At 30.9% G+C, this 25,079-nt stretch overlaps 1 protein-coding gene across 1 annotated transcript in view; it reads right to left on the bottom strand.

The window, feature by feature from the left end:
• The window catches only part of LOC112686948, a gene marked incomplete at its 5' end in the record, with an annotated part of 190,534 nt that extends 173,443 nt beyond the window's left edge, over window positions 1–17,091 (bottom strand). The window contains one exon of the mRNA XM_025559448.1: window positions 16,921–17,091. Within this exon, the coding sequence (XP_025415233.1) occupies window positions 16,921–17,091 (171 nt within the window). The remainder of the gene's footprint in view (window positions 1–16,920) is intronic.
• Between the last annotated feature and the right edge of the window lie 7,988 nt (window positions 17,092–25,079).

Here is a 25,079-nt window from a genome sequence, read left to right as displayed (position 1 = left end):
CTGTTATTTCCTTTTATTGTTTTTAAATCTTGTATAGACTTTATGGCATAATTATATTAATATTATTCCTATTTAATTTCAGTTAATCTTAGGATGATGAATACTAATAAAACATAAAGCCTCAAGACTGCAGTTAAGTGTTTATGTGCCTTTTATCTTCAACAAACCAAAGAAAATTAAATTCGCTCGATAGTCGTAACTATATACAACACATTTTGGTTAATGTATATAATTTGATGTACCCCATGGTAAGGTTAGGTTTTAGAGCATTGATTGAAATTTAAAAAAAAAAAAAATAAAGAAAATAACAATACCTCCACCTATCCGAGTCAACTATCAATTTAATAAAATAGAAAAAAATAAAAATTGATATTTCCGACAGTTTTGTATTTACTACGAAAGCGCGTTCAAAAACGGCATACAGATATCACAATAGTAATCTATTTCTTCCTCACAGCAAGGATAGTCTACACTTTAGATATTCTTGCCAATGAAATAACGTAAACGTTACGTGGACATCTCATACTCATCGGGTACGAGTACATCAATTCGTATTTGTACGTAGGGGCGTTCCTAAGAGGTTGGGGTGTCAGACCTTCCCCGAAATTTTAACGAAAAATAATATTGCTTGATATTTTTATACAATTTAGGATTAATATCATACAAATTTTCCAGGGTCATTTATATAATCCATAGTCGATTTACCTTTTACTATAAAATTAAGGGTGAAATATGATTGAATACGTTTGTTATCGGTGATACCTTTTTAAGCTACACGATTCCATATGATTTTACCTGATTTTTAATTATACCATTGCGTACGAAGTTTTAAACGTTGTAACCAATTTTCAAACCGGTATTGGTATATACCACATGCCTATATGAGAGAACTGAAAAAAAATTTAATAAATACTTTGTGTTTTATTGCTTTTATTACCTATGTTTATTGATAATTATATTAAATATATCAGATATAACGAAATTTCGTTATTTCCGTTATACACGATATTTTCCGAGTTTCAGTAAAAGTAGTGGGTTATAGATTTTAAGGAATCCAAATTTAAGCATTTTTAAATGATTTATTAACAATAATTTCATTCAAATAAAATCTATCGATTTTATTTATTTATTAATTTCTATTCTTTTATTTAGTTATCCCCATTTTATTTATGATTTTATTTTTAATTTTTTTTATAAGCTACTCGTATTATAGAACTATGTATACTAGGTATATTTATTAGACATAGTACGATAAAATTAGTTAATTTGACAACGTTGCATACAATTTCATACGCAATTGTGTTTATATATTTTTCTTATCCAAATTTTTGTTACCCATCTACAAACATACGCAATCGTGTTCTATCCAAAATGAATTATGGATAAAATCATTAACTTGAGAAATAAATAAATCAGAGATACTTGGTAGTAAATATATCAAATAAATATTTTTTATTTTAATTTTTCCCCTTCTTCGCATGTCCATGAGCTCACCGATAAAAAATATCAAATAAATCCTTGGAAAATATACAACTTCACATTCATTCGTACACAGAATGATATTGTACGAGTCGTTAGAAGATACAACCAACCGCGTCACAAGACACCGCAAATGGGTCCGCCGAGAGCAGTCTGTTCCGACCGAGAAGATATACAAAAATGCGCGTGCATATACTTATATACTCTATATATGCAGGAGGGAAAAAAGGTCCAGTGAGAATAAGAGAAAAACCCGAGAGTCCGTCAGTTTTTACCGTCCGTTGTGGGGTTGGATTTCGTTTAAAATAACCGCGTGCCGATCAACGAGGACACGGGATCTTAACGATTCGCGCTCGAACCGGCGTAGTTGGATCGAACAACCCGGACCATCACTGTTCCACAATAATCTTAATAATTATTAAATGGACGTCACGTTACCCGCGGTTCTAGCGTCACGGTAACGAACGAACATCTGTGCGAAACTGAAGATAGGGTTTTTTTTTTTTTTAGTTTTTTCCCCGTTTCCGTGTCTCTCGTTTCCTTGTAGACATGGCAAGATGGATATTTTTGTACACCACAGTGCGACACGAATGTAATGTGCGTCTAATAAAAATATATTTAACGTCGGGGGAAATTATATGCCATTTAAGTAGGTTCAAACGCATTCTGCTCGTTTCTCGCAATTGTTAGTCAGAAGAATTTTTCTCGTCTAAATTATGTTTGATATAAATTTTTTTTATAGTTGCTAATATTCTTCAGAGTTAAAAATTGTTAGATGTTTCTTATTTATACCTACATTCATGTAAGATACCCAAACAACTCTGAAACGTAATGAAACGTAAACAAAACGGAAAAAAATTTATCACCTTTACACAAAGTTTTTTTGATATTATAAGTTATACTTAAATTAAATTTTGTAAAATTATTTCAGTATAAATCTAATAATAATTTTGTACTAAATTGCGTTCCATGGCAAACGAGGTGACGACTGAAATCGAATTAAATTGTTAATGCTATAAAGTTTTTTCACGCTTTAAATTTTAAATTTGATTTGTATGAATACATTATAGGTAAGTAATATCAATTTCATTGTTTTCACACAAATTAAATGAAACGAGAGGAAACAAAATCAGTAAAAGTATTTATGAAAATGAATGTTGAAGGGAAAAGAGGAAGAGGAAGACCAAAAAAAAAAAGAGATGGTTGGATACGATTGAGAATGATATAAGGGTTGTAGGGGGATGTAGAAAATTAGACGAGTGGAAGTTAAGGACAAGGGTGGACGACCTCAAATAGTTGGGAAAAAGGTGAATAAGTGAATTGTTTTTAAACAATAGAAAAAAAAAGAAAAGATTTTCACGCGTCCTAAATATTTTCGGACAAAGGAAAATCAATGTTAGGTTTTTCGAATCCGCGGTAAAATTATGATTCGTGACCAATCGTAATAAATGCATGATATCCAAAACCGAACACTCCTCTAAAGGGATTATAACTTTTTAAAATAAAAAATATTTGTTAACATCTGTTTCGTATTCATTTATAATTATTTTTGCTATTGTAAAAAAAATAAAAATAAATACTTTATCATCAAATTTTAATGAATTATTTGCTAACAAAATGCTCTGTCAATAAGAATATATGTTAATATAATAACAATATTTGAAATTATATTTACCTTACATCATAAACCTTTGTTCATTCCAAAAAACCAAAAAGAAAATATTATTTTAAATTGTTTTAAATCTGAAATTATTTTTTACAATCCATTATTGTACATACATTCATTTGTACATGTACTTGGTGTGTATTCGAGTATTGAATATTCATGCAGTTTTATATATTATTATTATAATGAGCAAAAATAATTATTAATGGAATAAAATTGAAACATATATGGGTTAAATACTTTTACGCTTAATACTCTATGGTTTTACAAAAGATCAAATTTTTTGAAACGAAAATGCGAATCGTAAAATCTCGGAATCGTTTTTTTTTCTCTTTTATTTGAGTTATTATAATTCTGATTTCACGGTATCTCCGAAAATTTTCGCACATAATACCTTGTACCTAATCCATAGGTACTCATCGATTAATTTGCAATATTATATCTGTGCACAGTACAACGTTTTCCAAATATCTATTTCGGTATTATTCCAAAAGCTTCCACCCTCGCAATTTATTACCATGCGGCAAAGTTTTAACTGTTAATCATCTCTCTGTCTATCTCTTTCTCTATCTCGCTAACACAATGTCATTTAATTCAATCAGTGATTACATTAAAGTTATAATATACATTCGAAACAAAACTATACCGTTCGTCAGGCACGCTTTAAACGAATTTCCTCACGCAGTAGTTAACTCTCGAAAAGTTTTCAAACGTTAATCGATTTAGTCAGCCAAGAATATTATTACTCAGTCTACTTTTTTGCTACACTTTATTCCGTCGATGATAATAAGACTGCAGTAATACCATATGTAATATTATAGGCGTGCGCTATTTTTCGTCGTTTTTTTTTTTCGAAACGCTGTCAGACGGTAAGTTTCTTTTTCTTTTCTCGGGAACCTCGGACGGAGTATGAACAAAATCTTTTTAAGGTACGCCGATCCGATTTACCCAGCGGAACAGTGGCATCACGTACTTAACGCGGTCGGTTTCGGTATGCAGACAATTCGTTGACGAATCTTGTAATAGTGTTGTATTTATAATTTCAGTAAAAAATGTTTTCCAAGTTCATAACCTAACGCTATAAAACATAAATAGACATTAGTCAATAACATTTTGAAATTGTTTAAACCCATAGACGAATTCCATAGAATTTTCATAGATAATAATTAATAATAGGTATAAAAAAATAATACCAAGTAAAATTATTTGATTGTCGATGATCACTTCAGATGTTTTTTTTTTAAACCACTAGGATGAGTCAGAAGAGATAGTAAACTATAGCAAAATTAATTTTTTCTTAAAGTCGATATGTAAACTGCAGCAAGAAAAAATGTAACATTATACAATCTGCGATGAAACCAATAAGATACATTAAACAAGTTGCGGAAATAAATTATATATATTTACAATACTATATACTAGATATATAGTATGTCATATGTACTTATGTGTAACTATATACGTATGGATATCGCTTAATTATGCTATGTTGCGCGTTTTAAATAAAATGGTATAGTAAATTCAAATATATTATTAAGTTTTAACGTAATATAGTAAATATCGGTTCCTTTACTTTTGACAATACTAGATACCAGTAGAAATGGTTTAAAGTTTAATTCAACTTAATTTGACGTGATGGAATTTACAAAAATATTTAGTTAGAATGGCAAACATATACTAGAGTCAAGCAATTTCAAATTTAAAATAAGTGGTAATATAACATTGGAACACGCAAAATGCAACATAACATAATTGATTAAATGATATACATACTTACTACATAACATATAGTATATAATATCATAAATTTATTAAATAAATTTCCGCAGCTTGTTTGTTTAATGTTACATTTTTTTCTTGCAGTTTCCATATCGACTTTTAGAAAAAGATTAATTATGCCGCAGTTTACATACTAGCCGAATCAGAGCCCAGAAAACTTCTCGATAGCTTATGTGTAGATCCAAAATTAGTTTATTGTACTTTCTTTGCTCAAGGGGATGGGTGTTTTTTCTCTACACCATTACCTATTTAGAGAGAGAAAGAGAGAGAGACTGTTCGTATTTTAGTTCGAACCGGTGACACTGTGCGTCTAAAATTATTGTTTTGTTATTGTATTGATGGTGTAATGAAAGTACTTAACTCAAATAAACATACTATAGTAACTATTGTTAATATTAATGATTATAAATTAAAAAAACAAATATTTATTCAAAATTATTATTTAATAATTATAGAAGAAGTATCCTAAGTTTACTAAAATCCCTTAATTGAATTCAAAACTATGATTAAATTACATAATATTTGAAATTTCACAATTTACTGAAAATAAATAAAATATTGTAAAATATTTTTAAGTGTTAAATGTAACAAAGTTATTAGGTTAAAATATTTCTTATTTTGTTCAATTGTAACTTGAAAGTAACTTATTAATTTTTTAATTAACTAACCCAACACTGATCCGTATTGCAAGAAAATAATTTTATAATATCTAAATTTTTAAAAGTGTTCGAAATATTGATCATAATTTTTAAATAGAAACCAATTCAACAATTTAAAATTGAAATGGCTACTTGAAATCTAATATAAATATCATAGGCGTCCATTGTGTCGTAGGCGAACCGTTTCCAAAAATAGTTCAAGCTTATTGTCGGTGTGTTACTCAATTTTATTATTTATTTTTGCACTTAAAATATTTATGGAGGTTTTTCAATCTTTTGACGTCCATACATAATTGGTTTTCAGCCGATTATCATTGTTATTGTTAGTTATCGTGTCGGCCTGCACGGGAGGAATTTAAATTATACGAACTCGGTCATGAGTTTGGCGTTCGTCCAATTACTACAGTATGTAGCTATTCCGCATGTTTTGATGGACTGTTAAACGTCATTGGCGCGAAATTAAATTTAGATCCATTCAAATAGAATAAACTCAATCTGCTTTGGGTGGTTTTCAAATATTTTTAATAAACACTTTATACTGCAGCGAAGCAAGGACCCTACGCAGTTCGAGAATGAATACAATTGGACCCTTGATGAGTTCCCGCTACAAAAAAAAAAAAAAAAAAAAAACCAATCGGATTAAGTATACGAAATACATTTTACTTGGAATAATAATTTGTAATCTAAAATAATATTTATTTTTAACGTGTAATAATAATTTGTCATCCTATTTATTTAAATCAACGTTCTTTACGATGCGCGCACACCTCTTAAAATACTTAATTTAACATTCTATACTTCATTAAACTCATTATTTAAATCCAAAAAAAAAATAAAAATTAATTTCATTCGAACTGTTTAGGTATATCAAACTGGATAAGAAAATAATTTTATTTATTAAGGTTGTTTTTTTTCGTAAATTTTACAACGTTAATTTGATTAGAATTACTTCAAAGTTTTATTTGGAAATGCACTCATTTGAAAAATACCTAACAAAAATGAATCCCCGGCAATACCTCAAGCATTAAGTGTTTTTTTTTTAATGTAGAAGTCACCACAAATTATAATCATAACGGTGATGTCGAAGCCACGCAGAGAAATTTATCGACACATAATTATAACAGGGAAAAAATATGTTTTCCTTAAATTCATATTAAAATTGAAAAGCCAAAACTAAGCCGTGATAAAGGGAGCAGTATATTCTAATACTTTGATAACACCAGTAGTTTAGAAAAAAAAAATATTAAATAATACGTGTGTGCAGTACAATAAATAACACATACATTGTCGACTAAAATTAGAAATCGTACAACAATAAACTCTATTTTTTTTTCTGTTTTGCATTAATCAGTGTTCCGAAGCAAACAGCGTTATCGGCGAGGTAAAGAGTACCTACATAAGAATATATATTGACCGAGTAAAACACGTTCGCTCGCATATCGTAGTCAAACTATCGTATCAAATCGTTGTCTTTAGACCTATTGTCAATTGAATCGTTTACCGCACTCCTGTATTGGCCACGGCGCCTACGATCGATGGGCCGGCAAAGGTTGCATCGATGCTGCGCAACGGATTAACTGCCTTCAACGCATATTATACACCAGTAGAGGCGTATGTGATATTCAGTCCCTATCTCGCACGTCGTTTTCATTTTTTTCCTCCGAATGTCGATAATTCTTAAAGTCATTAAGCTCGTGCAACAGGATTCGTGAACCACTCGGCTCACAGTTAGAGTTTTTTGTGAAACGATATTACCGCTTCACACAGCCCACCTCGGCGCCTCAGGCCTCGTGGTAGTAGAACAAAGTGCACCAACAATAATACGAGTTAACGAAATATCGAGAAAAGAAACTTAATGCGAAGAAAAACATCCGATCTCGGTCTTATCCGGAGTGGGAGAGGGCGTGTCGTATTTCGAATACAGGACAGCATCCGGATGTAGGCTTCGGGCGGCGATTGCGTGTATGAGCGCAAAGGCTGTCGAAAAAGGCCTCATTAGTCACCTGCAACGGCCGGCCTAACCATCTTAGATTGTATATTATACACTTTTGATGCTCGTTGTTCCCAAAGCGATAAAATATCACCCACAGCTGCAATCTTTTTCCACGTGCACGTTTTAATTGCTCTTTGTTGATCACAGTTTACGTTTAAATTCCTATTCGTGTGCAATATATATATATTTGAAGTACATAGAAGTCCTTATTCTTGCTTACTCCGGTCGCCGACAGCGAAACGATTTATACGACGAGCGTGAACGTCAATTAAAAATGATTTTTCACGGATCGTTTGTAAATTCTCGAGCTGTCTAACCAAAAACATTTTCTTGGCACTCGAATTTCGATACAAAACTAAGAGCCTTTTTTTGTGCATTATTTGTATTGATTTGTGACGAAGTTCTCGAAATTAATACATTTATTTAAACTATCCAAAATTATTCATTAAACACGTAAATATTTATTTGTATTTATTGCATCTCAAAAATATGTATCTTCAATTGAATCGTGAATTTCGAAAAGGGCATTTTCGAGTTTTTATCAAAATAGATTGCTAATAAAATAAAATATTTAATCCAATTTGCTACGAAGAAATTATTATAGTTTGTGTATACTTGATACTATAATTATATAATAAATTATATTATATCATATTTTGTATGGACACATTATAGTCAATATTAAAAATTTAATAATTTTTTCATAACAATAAACTTTACTTTTTCCAAAATATCTTTACTACTAAGTGACAACCACTAATTCACATTGTAAAACAAGAAAATAAAAATACGAATAATGTAATAATAATTAAAAAAAAAAAAATGTAATTGATTTGTAGTATATTTGTATGCACTGTTATATAATAATGTCAAATACATGGGGAAGTTTTATAAAAAAAAATTTATTAAATTAACATTATAAATGGAATTTAAAATTTATGTAATGGAATTCGATAAGGAACACTAATAAAAACATCTTCATATGATTAAAATGGTTTTTCGGTATAACTAAACATAAATACGGTTTATTGATAATTATAAAAATCGAAAGTTCGTAAAACCACTTTTCCAACACTTCTCTCTGCATACATTTTACTTCTAGCGTGTTTTACTATCGTCAGAAATGATAATTTCAAAATTATTTCAGAGCCAACAGTGCATTAAAATAAATCAAATTTTTTTTTATATATATCTACGCTTTTAGTTATACCTATATTGCATTACGATGACTATTTTTTTTCTCTTCAATTTTTTGTTGTTAACCAAATACTTTCGAAAAAAAAATAAGCACAACCATATAAATATAAATATACTATTCATTATATAATTATTAGTCTGTAACGACGTAAAAAAAACACATGTTAAGAAAACTCTAAATGAAAAAAATAAATTTTAAACATCATACATTTGTATTCAAGTGCATTTCGTACACGCGCTGTGTCAATATGTTGTTTCCAGCTGTGCACACTCTGTGAGTTTAAGAGGTAAAAACAGGCAATCAAGAATTTTAATATTATAGTTGAGACACGGAATATCAACAATCAGAACTCGAGCACAAATTTGATGAATAGAGATTTCAGGGAGGTAAGAAAAACTTGTCTCTTAAACGAGACAAATACTGGAAAGCGAGAACTTACAGGTTTAGTGTAAGTAAATAAATTAATATCAAATAGGCCTAATTTGAACATTTAAAAATGCGAAGAATTTTAAATATGAAATTTATTTAAATTCAAAATTAATATTTCATATTTCAATTGGGTAAGATCAGTAGATAATGATTTACAATTCAGTCATAAAGAAGTGTTCAAAATCAAAGGTTTCAAAAGTAAAATGGTTTACAATGTTTGTACGAGATCTCAGGTTTCAAAAAATATTATTTTCACTGGAATATATATTTTTCGGTTATTGCTGGTACCGCAGTCACTGCTGTCCGATTTATGTACACACACCACACGTGTGCACACGTTTCGAACATTTGATTAGGGAACCGTATTCATCCATTGGAGTAGTGCGCTTGGTTTTTGTATTATGTTTCGAGTGTGATATATTTTCCGGTTCTGTGTGTCTTGGCGGAAAAGTGATAGCGAAAACGTGGTCCACGAGATCGAAATAAGCATGAGGAAACGAATACTGTTCGGCGATTCGATGTCGTTGATCAAACACGATCGCAAACAAGGCTTTTACTTTGGATAGAATATTCCGTATGATCGCAATGGTGAAAATAACCACGTAAGTGCAGGTTCCCTTGCTCAAAAAAAAAAAAATTTCTACTATTATTATTCGTCACATATATCGATTTTGTGATAAGAGTTTTCAATTTTTTTTCATCTTCTTCTCATAATCATTACTTGGCCCGGATTTGAATGCACTTAAGACCATACAAATATGCTCTAAAAAATAGCCAAAAATGTCCTTAAAAGATGCATTTTACCACAAAATTGACCTTAAAAATGAAAAAATGACATAATTTTTTTTATTTTGGGGATTATTTAACACACTTTTAAATATATTAAAATCACAAACACATGTAATACGAGCAAAATCTGTGAGGTAATACGAACTAGCTGATTATTTGTTATTTGATCGAATACTGGTGACGTTCCATAGTCAATAATAAATTAAGATAAGATAAAAACTGAATCGAAAAATAAATTGACAATTTATGAAATAAATGAAACAATTGACAGTTAATGAAAGATTGACACATGTGTATGGAAAAACCCGATAAACCTACTTAAATATCAAGAAAATATTTTTTCTTTTGATTTTATTTTAAATAAGTTAAATTTGTTTAGTATATCGATCAAATATGCATTAAAATCCAATAAAATGACCCAATAATAGTAAAAATACTCTAAAAATAAAAAAAACGTCAAAATATGCGAAAAAATGCAAAATAAAATTTGTAGTTTTGAAACCCTTGTTACATGAAACGAATTATGTTTTTAGAGAGCATTGTATCAAAAAAATATGCACTTTTCATTGAAATCCGGGCCCTAGTCATTACAAATGTTTTCAGACGTTTCGAACATCAATCGAACATTTTTTTCAATCATTCATGTATAGTTTCAAATACGTTGAGACATAAACATAAAACATAGGAATAATAGTTATTTTATCTATCAAACTAAGGTAATTATGAAATGTGATGTGTCACCAGCAATGTATTTTAACTTTGCTACAAGATTTTGAAAAAAAAGAAGTAAGTCACTAGTAAAACAAATTTTAACCGTGCTTATCTCTCAACATCTACTCGTACATCTATAAAACAACGTGAAAAGGTGATATTTATCTTTATTGTTGAAGATATGGTATAAGTTCAATATCGAAAAGTAATACATTTGGAACGAGCTAAACCGCTTCTACGGCATGTACAGGCTCGCGTGTTACATATTCGTTTTCGCGATTGATCGGACGACGACGGTAGATTTCCTTGGTACACGTCTTAACGCCGAAAGTACACTTTGAGATTACGCACTGCTAAAGTAATACATCAGTTTAATAAATTATATTCGCCGGGTCTGATGACCGAGAACCTCCTTTGGGTATTCGCTGATCTGTGTTCGAAAATCGCATAAACGTTCACACAACGACCAGCGATACCGTTTTTTTTTCTACGAAATATTTATATTTTTAGTGTTAAATAAAAGTGTATATGCATAGGGACAGTTGTGCCTAGCAATAATAGTAATAACTTTAACGATTATCATCGATTATTTATCATTATTATTTATAGCCGAATGAAAGTTTAAGCGGAAGGTCAAATAGCAAATGCTTTTGAGTTAAAAAAGAGTATATATAAAAATATGCAATAACTTAAAAAGGAAAAAAACTTACCGTCTTACGGGAAGATCTCGAAACCCAGTACTGTATAATTTATAGAATCCTAAGCAGTGACTGTGGGATGTAATTTACACAGCGAAATAAACGTGGAAAAAATAAGAAAAAAACATTTATTCATTCCGGTCAATTATAATAATGGTAGTTTTGGTGTCTGTCATGTTATATACTCCTCACGCCGAGTGGATGATATAATTTTGAACTAAGGCTGCATTATAAACAACAAGAAATCCAATTTTCTGCCCCCTATTAATATTAATTGTCACCGTATAATATATCAGACATTTCAAGTTCAGAGCAAAATGATAAATATATTTGTTTGACTGTAAAATAAATATAACCTGATGAAACCAACAATTTATTGTAGAATTTCGTTTCAAAATACCTGTTACTTGAGTTGGTATTTTTATATTTTCTCATTATTTTTTTTTAATATTAAAAACACATGTTTAAAATAGTGTTACAAATTCTATCAGTAAGCCTTAACGATTAATAATGATGAATAATGAAAAATAATTTCATTCAATGTTAAATGTAATGCACTTAGATTTATACAATTATAACTCTGGAAATTAGTTTTATCTAGAATTATTTTAGTGGACCATTATTTAAGTTTATTGATTATCGATTTAGAACTCAAACCAAATATCGAATTATCAGTGGCATATTTTATGGATACACCGACAGATTACTATTGATTTTTTGATTACGTAATATTATTATACCCGTTTATTGGTAACCAGTGAAGATTTTTGTAAAATAATCACAACTTCATATGTAACATTCAAGTTTCAAATTTTTACGTTTTACTAACAAATATTTATTAAATATACGTGTAATGACATTGTTTTACTTTTTTATTTCTGTTTGTCCGATATCACAATCCTAATTACGACGTAGTTTTTTGAATTTTATACCATGTTTTCCCATACGTAAACAAGAATTTGTTTGCGTTGTTCTAAAGAGTACAAAGGTCCAAGTAAAATAATATTTGTTATATAAGACCAGTAAGAAGTATTTATACTGCGCTTCGGTACTGAATAGGTATAAAACATGTTATATATATATATATATATATATATATATATAAAACCGCTGGTTTTTAATAAATAACATTTTTTTTTTTTTACTATTGTGAATCATTTAATTTATTCTTATTCTCGAAACATCCTAGGTAATATAGTTTTAAATTATCGTTTTCTAAATAAAATACCTAATGAAATAACAGTCAAATCCAAAATCCAAAATATAATTTCTCTTAAGCAAAATATGTTATTTAAAAATAATATTATTTTTAAACCAAATGATTATATTTTATTAATACACTGAAATACATTTATAGCATTCATTTATCAAAGTGCTAAGTTACATGGTCTTCCAAAAAAAACCATTAAAACTAATGTTTCCAATTATTGTTAAACTAATAGCACTGCCATGTCCCGAGTTCTATTTTCTTATACCATACAGTCTATTTATAATAATAAACTTTTCGATCAAAGTGTATGTGCTTGAAACTCCACACGACTTTTAAATGTGATTATTATAAATTAAGACATGCAATTTTAACCGGAGATTATTATAGTACCATTATTGCAGAAGCACGAAGATCGACGCGTCGTTATAACGTATCTCCAAGTACTTGAAAGCGAATTTCCGCTGAAAATCACTTTTAACAAATTATTTTCCATTAGCTTGTAAAATCAATTAAGACATTGTAACCCGAGCTGTACACGCTCAAGTAATACCAGAACAATTGTATAATCTACCCGAATCAGTATAGCGGCACGTCTATAATCAATACTTACTTACGATGGTATAGATTATCCGCCGGCGGACATGTATTATTTTTGTTGAAGGCCTACGAAACTTTTATAATTACTTTTGTAGCTTATTTGTTAGTAAAGTTTTTAATTAATATACCACGTATAACATACATATAATGTTAAACTTTAAAACTAACTTATTATGTTTTTTTATATTCGATTCAACTATAAATCGGAAAACATATTTTGTATGTACAGCTTTTATGCGTAAAAGAAAAAAATAAGATAATAAAGTAAATTTTTTAAATTTATGTTGAAAATTAACGGTAAAAGAATTCGTCTGATATTTGCATATATATTGTTGGCGATGAAATAATATGAAAAATATTGCAACTATTATAAACATATGACGTACCGTAGAATAAATATTTTATGGTAAGAGGTTTAAAGAAATTATAATATCATTTTGAGTGTAATGCTAGCCGACTGACTATGATTTATTGCAATTGAAATTATTCGAATATAATGACGTAGCAGTGCTAATACCCTTTTATTTTTGGGGTAGAGATGCATATTTCGTTGGTTAAAACAACATATTTTAATTATTCATTTCGGGTTTACATGTACTGGAAACGCAGAATTTTGCGTTTGTAAAATATGGTTTAGTCGTTTTGTTTATGGCAATATCAATGACAAATTGGAACAATAATATTTATGATCAGCTTATTATGTACCATAATAGTAATAAAAAAAAATAAAAAAATGAAGAAAGAAAAATAAATAACAATATCTACTAATCTGCATATACAAGGGCATTTAAATTTGATGTGACACAAACAATTAACATTACACAAAAACTCGATGTGAAACTTAAAAATAATCGACGTTTTTTTCAAATCTTGTATTTTTGTGTCTTTAGGAACATTTAAATGAAAATATGAATTATTTTAACAGATTAGTTTTTTTTTTTTTAGCATTAGAAATTAATAACAAAAACCTTTCATTAGCATTAAAGTAAATTATTCTTCTTAGTTACAATAATAAGGTCGAGGTCTTCGAGTTGACAACAGTAATGGAAACTGTTATTTTCCATTTAAAACTCTGTGTAATTACCAAAAGTTTTTTAATTACAGTTTTCCATTCCTCTGGGCGTTGCATTTTTTTTAATTTTTTTTATTTTTTCTATAAATAGTATTAATTTTCTCGTCAACCACACGTAGAGGGCATTAAGTCCTGCTGCAGGTTTAACTAGCCTCGTAATGCTTGACATTCTCGTGTCTATTGCAAAGTTATTGGGCACTAATGACCAAATAAAACACAAAAAACGAAAGAAACCGTAGTAATGATGTCGATTTTCGGCTGTTGCAGTAGATAGAATTTCGCTAAGGAAACCCGAAGATCTCGTTAGCGAAGGCTTTGTCCGTAAATAGAATACACGCCTATTACGCGTATATTATTTATATATATATACAACATTCTGATCGGATGTGAAATAAAACTGGTGGTATCGAATAAATTGCAAAAATATCGTTTTTAAGTTTCCTATCAAATTTAATTAGAATCTATTGAATGTGTGGATTTTTTTCTTGTTTTAATTTTCTGTCCTTGTATTGAGAAAACGGCAAAGTTTTCTAAAATCAGGTTTAAGCGTGCGAACGAAAACATTACTACACGTACGATACTGATTACACGTTAAACTTTCGGTCAGCTTTAATTACATTCTTATCCTTTCCAATTGTCGACATAACACAAGTAATGCGAATCGTCGTCGATCGTAGACACGTAATCGACATTTCAGGCGGAACGCGACATTTAGCCGTACGATGGTAGTACGTACGTTTTCCACGTCATAACGATGACAATGACCGCGACAAAGAACACGATGAAAGGGTTGGCGTTTTAAAGCCTAAAATCACCGTGTATTGCTCGTACAAATCATGTACGCATCTGTTTACGCGTAATCTTCAGCTATCATTTTCAATGCAGTACACTTGCTCTTGCATCACACGGGATTCGTTTCTCGGCAACTTACAATCCTTTTTGGTACATATCTATTAACTATTATTATTAGTTACACGGGAACGGTCACATTGCAATCTTTCATCTATTCATAATGTCCTTTCCGAGAATAATTATTGTTTTACACGTGCCGTCGAGAAAGTATGATGGTAATAATTCTCCATATCGTATCCGTGCATACGTTAAATCCGAGCGAAACGGAACGATAAGTGCATTCTAATTATTCGACAAAGGTTGCTGTGTTTTTTGTTAACAAGTTTTCCCGTGACGAATAATCAGATTTTAGGAACATCTGTCGAGTTCAAACTTACTCGTGGTTTCAGTTGATATTTTAAAAGCGTAAATGTTAATGGGGTTGTCAAAATAATTATTCAACATTCGAAACAAATGAAAATGTTAATTTAAAAAATGTCGGCGTCAAATACACGTTTTTAAATGGGTTCGAAATGTACTAAACATTATTCGCATGGTTACTAATGGGCTAGTTAGATTGTGGTAGTGCACACATACACATACAAACACACAAACACCATTATCTACAACGCGGTGGGGTTCTACGATTTTTACGTTTGATCGGTAACACACACACATGTCCACCGTATAATATTGAAACAAAAAGTATGTAACTCATATAATCATGACAACGAACATTATTTTTCATTAATTGCACAAGCGCTCAGAAGCGAATGATTTACATCATCGATGGGAGTTTAGAACCTGTATATTTTCGTTCTCATTTCTCCCCTCCCCGCCGCTGACTCGTGCACTGACCGTATCAGGCTTGACCATCTATCAATTAAGAGCGTTTCACGCTTTGAAGGGTCAAGTTAACATAATTAAAAGGGGAAAATATTATAATACATATATACATATATTTAACCGGAACATGATTACAAGTTTCTCCTATCGTCGCGTCCTCGAGTAATAGCGTAATCGTTAATTGATAGCGATGATGTAAACCGATCTGGAGATCTGATAGTCAAAATGATTATCGAAACACTGCTCCTAAGGGTGTGCAAACTTCATTTTCTATAAACCGAATGAGCGTTACGAAATAATTACATTTATACATTCTGTACGAATCGTTATTATTACCGTTATCATCATCATCATCATCATCATCATCATAATAACGTCAAAAAAATATGCGTTTCGTCAGTTGAATACGGTAAGTGAAACGATAGTGGTCTTATACCATAGCCGGTCTCCAAGTCAAATAGTTTACGATTAGTTACACGGTCTGGTGTAGTATTACACGGTTTTCAGTTTTTCGAAAGTTTCACAAACGATTTTAACCACGCTTGTTCGCGGCAGATGGAAATTAAACGGATTAATATCGGTTTCGTACGAAAAAACGAAACGGGTTGATCTCTTTTTTCCACGCGCCATTTGTACTTCGACATGATTTCGCGTGGGCAGATCTCGTACATAGACAATAGTACCGTAGATCGCATAAATCAGACGGTCCACCACGAAAGGCTGCTAAGTGAACGGCTACCCCTGTGAATCGTAATCATGGTGGGGGATGTTATGTTTACGAAAATATCGTAATACCATAAATCAGCATGGCTGAAACCCGTCAATTATGCGTCGGGCTATCCTTGATTATATCAAAATGATACGCGTACGTAATCCCCGTCGGTAGCGCGTACCGGGTTTGTATACATTTACCAGTTGTGCATACGGAGAGTGAAACGCTACGCGCGCAATGCGGATACTCACGTGGGCATGATGATGAGTGGTGGTGTCTGTGTTGTTCTCATGGGACTGTCCAGAGGTCCTCTGCCGAAGCCGGGCCAGGGCGCTCTTCAGCCCCTCCGTTTTTGCCCTACCGGTATACCAGCCGCGCCATCTCTTCGGCCTCGCACCCGCCGCCGGTGCCCTGGACACTATCCGTTAACGTCTGGAAAGAAAAAAAAACAAACGCACTCGGTTAGAAACTTCATTCGTGCTCTCCGCACCATTTGTTCTCCCGATTGTTATATAGGTAATCCGCAGTTTGAAACGAACTCGCGAACGTCACGCACTAGTCATGAGTTATCCAAGTGCGTACTCCACTTTTATTTTGTACGAAACGCTCATAAAACTTTTACCACCTGCACGCGCGGTTGTGATTGTAAACCTTGTGTGTACTTTGTAATATTAACACTGACCCTATATCACCGTGAATCGAAAGCGTAACGTGTCCTTTAGAAATTCATATTGAACCGTACGAGAATTCGCAAGGCCGTGCGCCTGACATTGGTTACAATAATAATCAAATGATCGATTACGGCAAATAAATAATTTAAGACTTTCACCCCTTTGCCCTTTCTCATAGTAACGGTTTGATAACTATCCTCTTCTCCCCCGCTACTATTTAAATTCATCTATATTCGGTTGCGTCGTTGCGTACAACATTTACCGCATTTGCTTGATTCAAATGCACCATGGTTGGCACATCGTTGCACTGAAATGGTACCAGAGCAAGTGATACGCATATATTTATCAGTTTTGTCGTAGCGACCATTGTATGTTACACATTTTGAGGGACCATCGCTCGGGTTCCGTGTACGATAAAACACATTTTTCCGGTTTTTTTAGTCGAGTCTTAAATGTTTTTCGTACCGGAATCGAAGGGCCCACGACACAAGAATAATAACCAATGTGCGAACGTTCTGCGCAATCGCAATAAATATTGTGATCCAATAAATCTATACGTCTGGCATCCACAAAACATAATTCAGCTGACGTGACACTGTAATTAATATTTTGCACTATATCGGAGTCAATTAAACCAACATTTCGGTTTATATTACAATTTTAATCGACCCGGCGATAACATTTTTCATCAAATTCCGGAGGTAATTTACATCGGCTTATTTAGAGTTAAAAATTAAAATCTGTTCACAATACCAAATTATCTAACCACGAAAAAATTCACCTGGTGTATTGATAAAAGGAAGTTACACCGTTACGTCTATCTACAAACAATATCACTGTATATTGTTATGTTGCAAACGCGTTTGTTTTTAAAATAAATTTACAGCGAACGGAATAATTTTATGAGTGAAAATACAAAGCTGGTAGTACCAACTATATTATGCAAACAACTTTTAAAGTTGTTGTGCGAAATATTATAGATAGTTCAAATCCGCATCGAACTCTAAATTGAATATTGAGCTTATTTAAACTGAGACAACAGGATTTTCACATTCAAACTAAAAATAAAAAAATTAAATCAGGATAAAATAACGCTTAGCGGTATTAAAATATAACTAGTTTGAAATGAACTGTCCTGAATGTGAAAAATATAAGAATACTTCTTTTTTCTAGATTTTAGTATTTATAACTACATAGAATTAGTAAGACTAAGAGAAAACGCTACATCAATATATTAGAAGAATCAAAGAATCATATAATATAAATATTATAATTTAATTGGTCATACAGATTTTTGGTCTACGTAGTATGTCTGTTAAATGCATCTTCCATTACTGGCAGTCTGTTAGATAACTGGAATTCACTTGATTACTCGAATTATGAATACTAGATGTATTATTTTCATGATAGTTAAATCAAATAGTGAGTTTTATTATGTTATTAAAAAAATACAATAAGCATTCTAAAGAACAATTATAATGGTAGCCTAAAACATTGATCGTGGTTAAGTTCAAAACTCGATTCATAAACGAAATGTTTATAATGAGCGTAGCCTTTTTCGATATCAAAAAACATTATATTAATTGTATATATAGAGCAGCAACGTCCAAAGAGTTTGCTTTAGCTTACACCAAAACATTTGATCTTGTAGTTGTAAATTAAATGTCATCTGTTCTATATGAATTCGAAATGCTCACCCACTACTTGTATTTGTCTCCACTGTGCTTTCCATCAATCATTTTAACAAAAACAAATGATGTTTAACAATGACCCGAATAAATCACTGTCACCGTTATCTTGAAACGCTAACAGCTTACTTCAACTCAAACACGAATTCAAACTAAGTATATACGTTAGGAGAAAATAATATCGATATATATAATATCACAATTTTTGAAAGTTACCACACTACGAAATATTATCTGAACATTTATCAAATCCGAGTAAGTTTTAAAAATTACAAAATTATTAATTATACTAACTAATTGATTTGGCATACACACATAAAATAAAATACTAATCTACTTTATTATACATAAATGTCTTAAATTAAAAACAGACAACATTTTATTTTATTATTTACATATTTAATGGGCGGAATTTTCATTACTATATACTATGCTGACCAGTAAAATAGAAAACATTATAAAATACAAAGGCGTCTCATCTACATAATTCTCTATCCAATCATACCCAGATTTTAATCAAACAACAGGGTACTGACATTCTGAATCGCTAAAGTTAAGCTCTTGTTCCTGAACATTTTAATTGGACAGTCTTTTATAACATACGCACACTCAAGGCACTCTATTAAATATCTATCTCAATTATACTTGACATATATATATATTATTCATAGGCGCAGTGTATTCTTTGCAAAAGCCGTAATGAAAAAAACTATTATTTTCATTTTAAAATTTATTTTATTGTTAGATTTGTTTTATTTTAATACTACGAAAATAGTTTTGATATTTTCATTCCTATAATATTTTCCATTAACTACTAATAAAATGCAAATTCAAATTATTTAAAAAATAATTATCAAAGATATATAGAGCGTTATGCATTTATAACACTACTATAATATAGTTATATATATTATATATAACTTGGGTTATCCACCAAAATTACGAGTAAAAGAATAGTGATTACAGCATGTGGAAGTTCGAACTCAAAGCTGCTGTTGATTATTTATACGTTTATTTGAAATGGTAAATATATATTGGTCTTTTATATAGAATTATTTAACTAAATACTATATATAGGTACCATTAATTTTTGCCTTGTTTTGTAAAATTAAAATGTCTAGTTTAATTATGTCAAACAGTAGAAATAAAGTAGAAATTGAAATGTTTTAACTAATATTATATAATACAGTAAATCATTTTTTTTTGTTCAAAAATGTATTCAAATACAAATCAATTATAGTTTTAAAATATACTATAGTACTTAAGTACGTTGCATAAAAAAAAAAATAAGCTGTTTTTAATTTGTATAATTTATGTATGATCGTTTTCTTTATATAGCGAATCAAATTTTAACGATCAACAAAATTTTAATTAACCATTTTTGATGAAAAATTCATAAAATAAAAAAAAAAACCTTTACCAAAACAAATTAATGATCATTTTAATTTTAAATGTTGTGTTATACTAGAAGTTTGCAACCCATAACCTAAAAATTATTATTTCTAACCGAAAGCCTTTCGTTATAAATATTAATAAAGGTATAGTTTATTATACAAGTTAAACGTTGTCCATAAGTAGTTGGTTAAGTTTGGTAAATTTCGGTAAAGTGTATGACTTGGAAATGAGAAATTAGAAGGATTTATGTTGAAGTCACGCTTGTTGTGGTGAGAAAGAGAGAGAGAGAGAGAGTGAGATATAAAGAGTAGAAGAGAAGTATATCAGTTGGTGTGGAGCCAAATCTGCTGAATCGCATAAAATTCACCATAAACAAAGGGGGATGGCAATAGGTTATATATGTGAGGAGAAGTGAACGCACTTCCAGAGTTCGGTCGAAGGTGTGCGTGTGCGAAGTGGATGCGGAGGGTAAGAGTTTCAGCCCGTTTTTCGTACCGTACGACCCGTAGCTGCCATAGCTGCCGTTAGCACGCATAAAATTATTATCTCAGCATGCAAGTTGTTTGTACATGTTCGGTTATCGATTATTATACCAATGCTTGCGTGACGGAGCGATAGAGTTTTGTGGAAAATGGTGGTTTCTGTGTGTGTGTGTGTGTGTGTGTGTGTGTGTGTGTGTGTGTACGTGAATGTGTGTGTGTATATAGTTGAATAGGGGAAGTAAAGGAAGCCGTAGAATGAGGTGGGAGTAGATTTTAATTTTTAACCTTCCCTCGCATACAGTGCGAATGACCGACCGACGTGTACCTGAGCATCACACCCCCGTCGATACCGATTTAGGAAAACTCGACGAACGATATGACGATTTGAGTGTTTGAAATAATCGTGTTTAGCGACAGGTACCTGTAAGTGTAAATACACTTACCAAACGGTGATGTCACGAACTCGGACCGAGAAGAAAGCGATTGGCGAACCCATTGCGATTTCCCAAGCAGCCGTCATCATCACGTCATGAAGATAGCGGAAACTTGGTGCAGATTGTGATTGTGATTTCCGATCTGTTTCGGACGTAATAGTTAAAATTTTATTTAAATGCTTTCCAATACGCTATGTAATTTTTCATCGTCAGTTGATATAAGTGGAATATATTCAGTGTTCGAATCGTTTTTTTAAACCTATTTTTTTTTTTTATACACATTTTATACATAAGTTCACCTGCCTCGGGATGTGTATCTTGTACGGTAGACACGAAATTCCGTGAATCAAGATATTCATCTTCTGTTTCGACAATGCGTTCCAAACCGACCACTCGCATGAACAATCGTATTTCTATTTTATTAAAACTAGTGCTTTTAACGTAAACCACGATGCAATCGAAATCGGTGACGTTAGACCCGCGTTTGATAAACACGTAAGTGAAATAGTTTGTGTGTGTGTGTACAATAGCGTAATGAGAAGTTATCGAAACCACGACTGCTGATTATTTATCCGCGTGTCTACAACCATGTGTTCAATGTATTTATTTTCGATCCGGTGCCCATCGAAATCGAATCATCGTAATACCATATTTTTATCGTAATCGTGAGATGGTAGTATTCAAATTAGAAATATTATAAGATTTTTATATTATTCTTATATTAGTCCACCGTCGGCAAGAAAAACGACAGAGACATAATGTACGAGGTAAGCCATGATGGAATTATATTTTTTATGCTAATTTAATTTTTGATCGTCAAATCGTTAACGCCATTTCGAATATTACGATACATTACGAACGATGCATACCGTTTTCATTCTAATGCGACTAACTTTTAGCCTAAAAGAACTCCTCGAGTTGGCATGTGCAATGTACTTGTATAGTGAATTAATCTGATGTATAAAACAGAAAGCCAAATGTAATGCACATAAACCGTGAAAACTAAAATACTGCTGTTATTATATCCCAGAAAAATTAAAAATAACTTTTTTGTCATTTTTTTAATTGTTTTTTAATTTTTCGTTCATTTATACGGCGTATTACATTTATATGATACTTAATTTTACGGTTTTTCTTTTTTTTTCGATTTCAATATTTTATGCTTGTAATACAACATTTTGACAAATAGTCAACGACAGTAAAAAATCATTACTAAACAAATATATTAATGTATCGTATCGATGCGTTTGGTATAGTTATTCATTATAATACATTTAACCATACATTAATTAAATGCAAATTTAAATAAATGTTTTTGCTTTTTATCAAATGATGAATTAATAATTAATTTATCATTTATTTTAAATCATTTTAATTAAAATGTTATAACTTTTTAGCTGTTTTAAAATACCAATTTTACTAATTATGGTTTGCGCATCTGTTAGTAGTTAAATTGTTAACGTGCACTTTTAAATTATTTAATAATAATTTTATTCACTATGGATAAACTATAAATCGTTAACGATTTTTAATTAAAAAATACTTTTGATAAGTTAAAACAGAACCTTGAATTATGCCAAAACAATCATTAACGATGTATTTTGATTTAAGATTAGTTTATAGTCTTGTTACCCCTAATCTCAAGTTTACTTATCGCAACGGGCTACCTTGAAACATGGATTTGTGTTTATTATAATATTAATGGAACCGTTATAACTCAATGTATATACAAACAATACATTATTGTTAATTTATTTAGTCTTATTCTTTTTTTCGTCATTTAAGATTTTCTTCGACGCTTAAAATAATATTATGTTTCCACGAGTGTAATAATGATTTTTTTATTGTATTGAGATTTGGATTTTAATACAGTTTTGATTGAATGAAATTTGAGAGAAAAATAAATTAAATTAGTTTACATTTTTTTTTGGTTTTTAAAATAATTTTTATTTTTATTTCATTGATTATACGTATTAATAGTGAATAATAATGTATAATAATATTGTTTTATATATAAAAAAATAAAATTAAAATATTTTGTCATTTTAAAAGCACGAGTATGAGAAGATCTTAGCAGTATTCCAGGAAATAAGTTGATTATAAGAAAATAGAATGCAGCCATCGACTATGCCATATAATGTAACAATATTTCCCTGTAAATAATAACGAATTATTACAGAAACTCGACGAACGTTATTAATGTTATTAACATTGTCTGATTTTTTCTCAGATAAAATATTCAAAGATATGTTTTATTTCGATCGTAATATTTTCTTTTATTTTTTTTCGGAAAAACAACATAATAATTGCACAAAGAAAAACAGTAAAATATAGGTTAACATCGGTACTGCATAATAACATTGGTACGCTGTTGAGGCTTGTACAAACATCAAATGCAACGGAATACGTAATAAGCAATTAATCTGTGAATATATTATACCAACATTGCATTATTATAGTACTACAAATTCTCATATCTAACACAACGCTATGTTTAATCGACATCGGTTTCAAATGTATAATCTGTACAAAGTAGTTATGTGTTATGTATTTTTGACATTAAAAACTTTTCAGGGTTCTTTTTTTTATCAAAAAGTAGCTTTGTGTCTTTTTCTAGCTGAGAGATAGCTGTGCAAAACAAAAATGATAACAGTGGGCGTATTTATTGTTACATTTTACTAAAATTGTAAGTGGAAAGATAGCTTGTACTTCTGGATGAACTATCGAACTGTATTGTATTAATAATTATTGTTATCAATTATAACGCAATGATGGATCGCCGTATTTTGATGCGAGTTCGTTTGACTCAGAACCGATCAGGATTACGTTAAAATGCGATTTCATTATGCAATATTATGCAATTACGTGATTTATTTTAAATTGATACTGAATAGTGTTGAACGTGATTTCGTTAATTTTAAATCTTTGAAAAATTCCAAGTACAATTTCTCGGCATCGTTCCAAGCTCAATTTTTCAATTGACTATCAGAATGGCCGAAAATAATGTGAAAAAGGTGTACGAAAATGGCACAGGAGAACCAACAGCCGTCCGACTGCGTAAAGAATATAAAATTATGTGTCGAATAAATATTGAATCACACCTGCCAAGCATGTCATGATAATATGACATGTTTATGAAATTTTAATTTCGTATCTTTATTTTTTTTATTTATTTTTTTTTTTTTTAACTCATCCGTTCATATTATCTCACGTCGCTCGTTTATTGTAAAACAACTGGCACGCACGGCGTTTGATATTATTTGTATGTATTCCAACTTCAAATTACTTACCCGTCATGTCAATATGCACTGCTGTTCATTTAGTCGTATACACATGAACGGCACGAAGAAAAAAAACTAAACATTCGCATCTTCGGACCAATACATTCACTGGCGTACAGGATGGGTGAGAAAGTCGATGGTTCAAGTTTTTATTTATTCATCGGGAAAGTGGTAAAAAAAAAAAAAAAAAATAATAATAATAAAATCTTTTTACGCGAGTTTTAACTGAAGGTTTTTCCCAGGTATACCGGCTACCGATGACCGCGCATACATTTTTCTCCATCTCGTTCGATCCGGGTTGACTCAAAATCTTCGAAACTATGCCTTTGTGCATAAAAATGGTCCCGAGACCATTGTTACGCGCCATGTTGTTACCACAGGACTCGTGTGCGTCCTAGAGACATTTTCATGGTATCGACTGTATACACACGCAGACACTGTCGCGCGACCCTCTGGGGG

This window comes from Sipha flava, unplaced genomic scaffold (genome assembly GCF_003268045.1).
Source record: "Sipha flava isolate LNK unplaced genomic scaffold, YSA_version1 32_pilon_pilon, whole genome shotgun sequence".
NCBI classification, from domain to species: Eukaryota; Metazoa; Arthropoda; class Insecta; order Hemiptera; family Aphididae; genus Sipha; species Sipha flava.
This window is presented reverse-complemented; position numbering and strand designations above follow the sequence as displayed.